The sequence below is a fragment of the Protobothrops mucrosquamatus genome, unplaced genomic scaffold (assembly GCF_001527695.2).
Source record: "Protobothrops mucrosquamatus isolate PMUCROS unplaced genomic scaffold, P.Mucros_1.0 scaffold1861, whole genome shotgun sequence".
NCBI lineage: Eukaryota > Metazoa > Chordata > Lepidosauria > Squamata > Viperidae > Protobothrops > Protobothrops mucrosquamatus.
Window position 1 is genome coordinate 1 of NW_015387990.1, and position 8155 is coordinate 8155.

An 8155-nucleotide genomic window follows, 5' to 3' on the forward strand; every position below is an offset into this window, starting at 1 on the left:
TTTCCACTGTTTTTTACAAACAGCTTTCCAAAGAGATCAAGGGGGTTCTGTGATAATATTCAGAAAGATAACAGAATTTCCGGTCAAGGGACAGGCCTGGGAGCTCTAATAACGGCCTGCAGGGCATTTTGGGCAACAGAGACTGGTCTGCAGAAGCGCCAGTTTATTGGTTGGGCTGCAGAGGCTTCAGTTGTTGGACTAAAATGCCACCTGGACAGTTTGTGTTTAGATGATAGCACTCTTTCAAAATTGGAGGGGTTGTCACATAGAAGAGGGGATTGACCTGTGCGCCAAAGTGTCATAGAGAAGAATAAGAGGTAACAGATGGAGACTAGAATTAGGAGAAAGTTCCTGTCAGTGAGAACAATCAATGAAACAGCTTCCCTCCAGACATTGTGGGTGTTTCATCACTGGAGGTTTTTAAGAAGAGATTGGACAGCAATTTGTCCAGAATGATACAGGTTTCCTACCTAAGCAGGAGTTTGGACTAGAAGACCTCCGAAGTCTCTTTGAACTCTCATTCTCTTGTGGACCTGCTGTTTTCTTGGAAACAGTATCAGACTGAAACTGCCATTTTTTTCTGGGATTTTTATTTTTTTTACTTCTATTTATAGCTAACAAGCATGGTATTTCCTATTGGCGCGCCATACTTGTATTAACGAGGTTCAGTTGTGCTTAAGCCAGCACTTCTGAAAGAATAGCTATTGAAGACCTTTCAGGATGTTCAGTTGTATAAGTAGTCCTCATTTGCCACTTCTTCACTGGGCCTATGATTATGAAAATGCAGTAAAAGGGAGTTGCATCAATTCGGATGCTGCCAATTGTTGCAAGTTTATGGTGGCTGCAGTATCCCACATTCATGATCCCCATCTGTGACCTTCCCAGCTAGCTTCTTACAAGCAAAATCAGTGGGTATACCAGCAGGAAATTGCAAGCCACAGTCATGTGAAATTGCCTTTAACAACCCATGGTGATTTTCTTAACAAGTCCAGAGGAACAGATGTAAGTTGACACTATCATGTTAACATCACGCTTAATGATCGGGCCACTTAATGACACAGATGCCAGTTCCAATTGCAATCATTAAGTGAGGACTACTTCAATTGGGATGTCAGCAGAGGGATTGTGGAGAGTAGTTTTTGCCCTTATTTGTTGCCGAGGACTCCCATGTGCAAATCTTGCAGAGGCTTTAGGCATCATTTCATCATTTAAAGCTCCCACACCTCTTAAAATTAGGTATGTGTATTTATATTACTCTTTCCATATATCTGCAATTGTATAATCTATACCCCAGACCTCCAGATATATTTTATGATAACACATAGTAGCGCTTACAGTTTATGGTAGGTGCAAGTAAAGGGAATTTCATGATTGAAGGGATATTTAAAGTTGGATCTCTGGAATGTCCGATGAATCATAATTAATGTAAGAGGTTAGCATTGTGGCATTTTGCTTTTTAAATGTAATGTATACTTTTTCCTTTTTTTCACATCTGCAAGCATTGTATAAACAAAGTTACACTTTTTTTTGAATCTTATAGACAAAGAGGATGGCAATAAGAGCACTCTGGAGAAGTGAGAATAACTTTTGAAAAGGAAAGCAAATCAAGCCAGAAATCAAAATATTTTCCATTTCCTTCAGAAAATTACACAATTCTCCCAGCAGGCGAAAGTCAAGAGAAAATCAAGAAGAGATTTCAAGCTGGAAATAGTAGAGTATGCGGAACAGAAGGATATGTTACATGACAAGGTGAAGGGGATCATTTTTCAATTCAGAAAAAGAGGGAAATATCTGGAAGTCAGTGGGGAAGAAAAGGTCAATTGGATACTCAAATAGGGCAGACAGTAATGCATAACTCCCAATGGGAGGAAGAAAACAGGTGAAATCAAAGCACCACTAAACAAGGGATCACACATGTTTTTGACTCACACAGGAGAGAAACCATTTGAGTGTCCAGTTTGTGAGAAACGTTTTGCTGTAAATTACTACCTGGTGAAATACCAGATGACTCACACCGGAGAAAAACCATTTGAATGTCCTGATTGTGGGAAATATTACAGCCACAATTTCAATCTGGTGACACACCAGGGGACTCACACAGGAGAGAAACCCTTTGAATGTCCTGAGTATGGGAAAAGTTTAATTGGAAATTCCCACCTAGTGATACACCAGGGGACTCACACACGAGAGAAACCCTTTGAATGTCTTGATTGTGGTAAATGTTTCAGATCCCATTCTAACCTTGTGATACAGCAGAGGACTCACACAGGAGAGAAACCCTTTGAATGTCCTGAGTGTGGAAAACATTTCAGTTTCAATTCCAGTCTGGTTAAACACCAGAGGACTCACACAGGAGAGAAACCATATGAGTGTCCAGTTTGTGGGAAAAGTTTTGCTGTAAATTACTATCTGGTGAAACATCAGATGACTCACACCGGAGAGAAACCCTTTGAATGTTCTGATTGTGGGAAAAGTATCAGTTCCCGTTCTAACCTTGTGATACACCAGAGGACTCACACAGGAGAAAAACCCTTTGAATGTCCTGAATGTGGGAAAAGTTTCATTGCAAATTCCCACCTGGTGAGACACCAGAGGACTCACACAGGAGAGAAACCCTTTGAATGTCCCGAATGTGGGAAAGGGTTCACTCAGAATTCCCACCTGGTGATACATCAGAGGACTCACACAGGAGAGAAACCGTTTGAATGTCCTGATTGTGGGAAAGGTTTCAAGAAAAGTTCTAACCTGGTAAACCACCAGAGGATTCACACAGGAGAGAAACCGTATGAGTGTCAACTTTGTGGGAAACGTTTCATTGCAAATTCCCACCTCGTGATACACCAGAGGACTCACACAGGAGAGAAACCATATGAGTGTCCAGTTTGTGGGAAAAGTTTTATTAGAAATTCCGACCTAGTAAACCACCAGAGGACTCACACAGGAGAGAAACCCTTTGAATGTTCTGATTGTGGGAAAAGTTTCAGTTACCGTTCTAACCTTGTGATACACCAAAGAACTCACACAGGAGAAAAACCCTTTGAATGTCCTTATTGTGGGAAGCATTTCAGTATATATTTCAACCTGGTGATACATCAAAGGTCTCACACAGGAGAGAAACCGTATAAGTGTCCACTTTGTGGGAAATGTTTCATTGCGAATTACAACCTGCTGGCACACCAGAGGACTCACACAGGAGAAAAACCCTTTAAATGTCTTGATTGTGGGAAAGGTTTCAGTCAGAATTCCAAGCTGGTGAGTCACCAGAGAACTCATACAGGCGAGAAACCCTTTGAATGTTCTGATTGTGGGAAAAGTTTCACTTCCCGTTCTAACCTTGTGATACACCAAAGGTCTCACACAGGAGAGAGACCGTATAAGTGTCCACTTTGTGAGAAAAGTTTTATTGTCAGTTCCAACCTGGTGGCACACCAGAGAACTCACACAGGCGAGAAACCCTTTGAATGTCCTGAATGTGGGAAAAGGTTCACTCAGAATTCCCACCTGGTGATACACCAAAGGACTCACACAGGAGAGAGACCGTATAAGTGTCCACTTTGTGGGAAAACTTTCATTGCAAATTCCAACCTCGCGAAACACCAGAGAACTCACACAGGAGAGAAGCTCTTTGAATGTGCTGAATGTGGGAAAAGTTTCAGGAACAACTCTGACCTGGTAAACCACCAGAGGATTCACACAGGAGAGAATCCGTATGAGTGTCCACTTTATGGGGAAGGTTTCATTGCAAATTCCCACCTGGTGATACATTAGAGGAGTCACACAGGAGAGAAATCTTAGGAAGGTTCTGATTGAGTGAAAAGTTTCATTACAAATTCACACCTGGTGAAACACCAGAGGACTCACAGGAGAGAAACCCTTGAATGTCCTCATTGTGGGAAATATTTCAGTCTCAATTCCAGCCTGGTGAAGCACCAGAGAATTCAGGAGAAAAACTCTGAATGTCCTGATTGTGGAAAATGTTTCAGTAAGAAATCCAACCTGGTGATACACCAGAGGACTCATACAGGAGAGAAAACGTATGAGTGTCCAGAGTGTAGGAAACGTTTCAGTTACGCTTCTTTGCTTGTGAAACACCAGAGGACACCAGAGAGAAACTGTAAAGGTATCCAGATTTTGGAAAAAATTTCAATATTCAGTCTTGCCTAATAAATCATGTACTTTTACATATACGGGAGAAACATTTGAAATGTCCAATCTGTGAACGATTCTTCAGGCGTAAATCATCTCTTATTGCACAGAAAGAAGTGTGTATGAAGCAAACATTGATGAGTTTAGAGAAATCTTGAATTTAATTTCTGATTTCCCATTGGGAGTGTAGGTGAATTCTGGCCTGATCCTTTTTAGTCAATTTCAAATCAATTTATTATTACAGCTGAAGGCCAACACATAAATTATACCTTCAAATAAAACAAACAGAACCAACACAAGAAAACATAGCAATATATTACCATTAATGATGTAATCAATGGGTGACCAAGGTCTGCCTAATCTTACAGACAGTATAAAGAAAACTAGATAGCTTCAGAAAAACTGAATCATACTGACCTGACAATAAAAATACATTGACTATAGTCTAATGCTGGATAAAAACACATAATAAAATTGATTGTAAAAGATTATTAAGAAGGTCTAAAATATGTTTCTGGCAAATCCCCAGTGCTGCTGCGCAGAATCTGGCCGCCTGCGCTGTGATCACTGACTGTTCGTCCTTAAGCAGCCACTGGAGATAAATACTTTCTGAACGACCAGAATACCTATCAATTATGGGGAGGATATGGTTTTTCTTAATAGCTTAATAGAAGGAACATTGAAGGAGTATGCGTCCAAATTCTTTTTAGTCAACACATCTTAGGATTAGACCTGTAAAGTGGGGGAAAAAAATGAAAATTAATGGGTCATCACACAATGTGCCCAATTTTATAACCTATTTTGTGGCAGCAGAGAAGGAAGTGCACATGAGGCAAACATTGATGAGTTTAGAGAAGGCTTGAATTTCATTTCTGATTTCCCATTGGGAGTGTAGGTGAGATATTGGCTACTTGAATTCTGACCCGATTCTTTTTAGTCAACACATCTTAGGATTAGACCTATAGGTGTGGAGAAAAAAAAAATGGAAATTTTTAGCTTGATAAAGGCTAATGACCTGTTTCTGATTATCAGCAGACGTTTCTTGATGTTTCCTTTTATAGAACTTGTGGAATTCCTCAAACAGGGTTTTGTGTGGTGTTTTTTGTATATTGGTTATGGAAATCCAACATAAGGAGTTTCAGCCTTGTTTCTTGTGCTCCAGATTTTGATCGCCACATTTTCCCAGCCAGCATACCAGTAGTCCTCAAGTTACAACCGTAATGGGACCTGCTACTTAACGGTTGCAGGTTGCAACAGCCATGAAGTGAGACTGGTTTGGTTAATTACCCCCACCCTCCATGATGCAGCCATTAAACAGATGTGCAACTTGCCAAGTGGAACACTAGCAACCCCCCTGTTCAGGGAAGGTGTTGGAGGCCTAGTGCAGGCCTAGACTTGCCTCCCCCCCCGCCAGGCATCCCTAGGCCACCCCCACCCCCAAGACACCCTGTGCTCTGCTTCCCAACCCTTGGTTCCCTCCAGGGTTTTTCGTCCCTTACAGGGCCCCACCAGGCTTTCCTTCCACCCCACGGTCCCCACACAATATTTGGGGGGCTGCCACAAAGAAGACGGGGTCAAATTATTCTCCAAAGCACCAGAGGGCGGGACAAGAAACAACGGTTGGAAACTAATCAAAGGGAGAAGCAACCTAGAATTAAGGAGAAACCTCCTAACAATGCAGACAATGTTATGTGCTCCTGACTACATGACCAGAGGCAAGCTCACCTGACCAATAACCAGCCGAGGCCTTTTATTTCATTTATTGCAATAAGCGAGTAGAGAAGCTATCAAAGCTTGGTTCTCTCCAAAGTTCCAATCCAAACTATTCCTTCTTTATACAACCCTGTCAGGGCCGCCACATCCCTCCTCAATCCCCATTGTAGTTTCTTTGGTAAACTTGTTTGTCTATTTCAGTACGTTTCCATGGTACAGCAGATTCTATTTTAAATTTTTCTTTCAATATTAAATTTTGAAGACCTTTCATTCACTTCTATCAAGAGGAACAGCTTGCCTTCAGAAATCGTGGGTGCTCCATCACTGGAGGTTTTTAAGAAGAGACTATAGACAGTGACTTGTCTGAAATGGTATAGGTTCTCCTGCTTGAGCAGGGGGGCTGGACTAGAAGACCTCCAAAGTCCCTTCCAGCTCTATTCTATTCAAAATTGCTTCTTTAAGGGGTCTTTTTGGATTTGTTTGTAAAGTGTTTCCCTCAAAAGGGCTGCAAGAGTCCAGATCCCTTTGTCCCTTTCGACTTGCCAATTTGGTGTCTTCCCACCCTCAATCACTAGTCCAATTTCTCAGAGTCTCTCGCTCTGTGCTTCCTCCTGGCCTTCAGCCTGTTCTGGTCCCTCCTCCAGGTCAGTTCACCTCCCCTGTCCTTCTGTGGAGCTGCTCTTCTCCCTTTCAACTCCCCTCAGGTCAGAGGCCTGGCTCCCTTACTCAGCTTCGCTCTCTCTCTGGATCGGCTTCATCTTTTTTCCTCCCCTTCTCTCTTCCTCTTCCTCAGGCCTCTCCCTCCTCACATGCAGCCCCACCCAGCAGGTGGGGGCAGGGCAGGCTGATAAACCCTCCCCTCCTCTCTCCTCAGGCCTCTGCTTGCTTTGCTTCCTTCTCCACTGCTCTCCCTGTCTCCCTTTCCTTTTCTCCTCTCTTCTCCCCCTCACGCCATGCAGCAGGCCGGCCCTCCGTCCTTACTACATTTGTAAAGGAGCCATTCCATGTTTTCCCTCTTGTTCTTATTTTTCCTTTAAAGTCATATTTTGCAACAGTAAAGTTTCTGAGCAAACTGCTGACAGAAATCCTGAGGGTCGGGTGCTTCTCCCAAACCTTGTCTTTGTCACACTACAAGCTACACACAGTAGGGAGCTTCAGTGCAGAGTCAATTGGCGATCAAATAGAGGTGGCAACAGGCACAGAGATGAAAATACGTAACAGCTGCTTGAAACCTCCTTCAGCACTAAACAATTAAATACATTGCTGCCAATCAAACAAGAAGGAGATACTGTCCCTTGGGGCCTCCTCCCCTTGATTGTCAGGATCCCTCTCCATTTGAAATCTCTGAAAATGACCACAACTGTTGATAGCAGTTAGGAAAGGAGGTTGCATGCATTTCTCTCAATAAGGCGGGCATTGTGATGTAGAGCAGTGTTTCTCAACCTTGACAATTTTAAGGCATGTGGACTTCAACTCCCAGAATTCCACAGCCAGCAATGCTGGCTGTGGAATTCTGGGAGTTGAAGTCCACATGCCTTAAAATTGTCAAGGTTGAGAAACACTGATGTAGAGCTTCGTTGTGGCGTCTGATGCCTCCTGTGATTAATTTCATTTTATCCTTGGGGCACATATAATTCTATTGGCAGAAAGGAGGAATCAAGTTGGTTTTTTGGATGCAGCTTCATTTTAGAGATAAAAAAGCTTAAAGCAGGGGAAGGAAGGCAGGAAACGAATCCTCTACTCAGAACAAGAGATTCTCCATACCTTTCGGAGGAGAGCCGGGTGAATCTTTGGGAGCCAAAATCGGATGACATGGAACATCATTTTTACAGATTAAGAGTGAGTTATGCATTTTAATGCAATTTGTTAGTCAGAAAAGATGCTACCAGAGTCCTCTTGACATACTGTATAACAGAGGTCTTCAAACCTGGCCCTTCTATGACGTATGGACTTCCAACTCCCACAATTTTCAGGGCCATTGTAACTTGTTTCACTAAACCAGGGGTCTTCAAACTTGGCCCTTTTATGACTTGTGGACTTCAACTCCCAGAATTCCTCAGCCAGCATGCCTGGCTGAGGAATTCTGGGAGTTGAAGTCCACAAGTCATAAAAGGCATGCTGGCTGAGGAATTCTGGGAGTTGAAGTCCACAAGTCATAAAAGGGCCAAGTTTGAAGACCCCCTGCTGTATAAGGTCAGATATTGTATTCAGCAAATCGCAGCGTCTAATGCCGGGGCAAAAAGGATGGTGGGTATTGTAGTCCAAACACATCTACAGGACTTTCTCGCCGCTCTTT

General features: G+C 42.7%; 1 protein-coding gene across 1 annotated transcript; it reads left to right on the forward strand.

Annotated features, from left to right (window-relative positions):
• The first annotated feature begins 1796 nt into the window (after positions 1-1796).
• On the forward strand, positions 1797-4184 carry LOC107294191 (zinc finger protein 850-like). Its single transcript, XM_029285557.1, has 2 exons — positions 1797-3756; positions 3853-4184. The coding sequence occupies exons 1-2, from the start codon at positions 1915-1917 to the stop codon at positions 4162-4164; spliced, it is 2154 nt and encodes a 717-aa protein (XP_029141390.1). The 5' UTR covers positions 1797-1914; the 3' UTR covers positions 4165-4184.
• Positions 4185-8155: the final 3971 nt, after the last annotated feature.

Bases quoted from the DNA above. Each gene is read 5' to 3' on its own strand.
- LOC107294191 (XM_029285557.1), top strand. From the start codon at position 1,915: ATGTTTTTGACTCACACAGGAGAGAAACCATTTGAGTGTCCAGTTTGT. The intron at 3,757-3,852 runs GTGATACATTAG...GTGAAACACCAG, and splicing joins TCATTGCAAATTCCCACCTG to AGGACTCACAGGAGAGAAAC.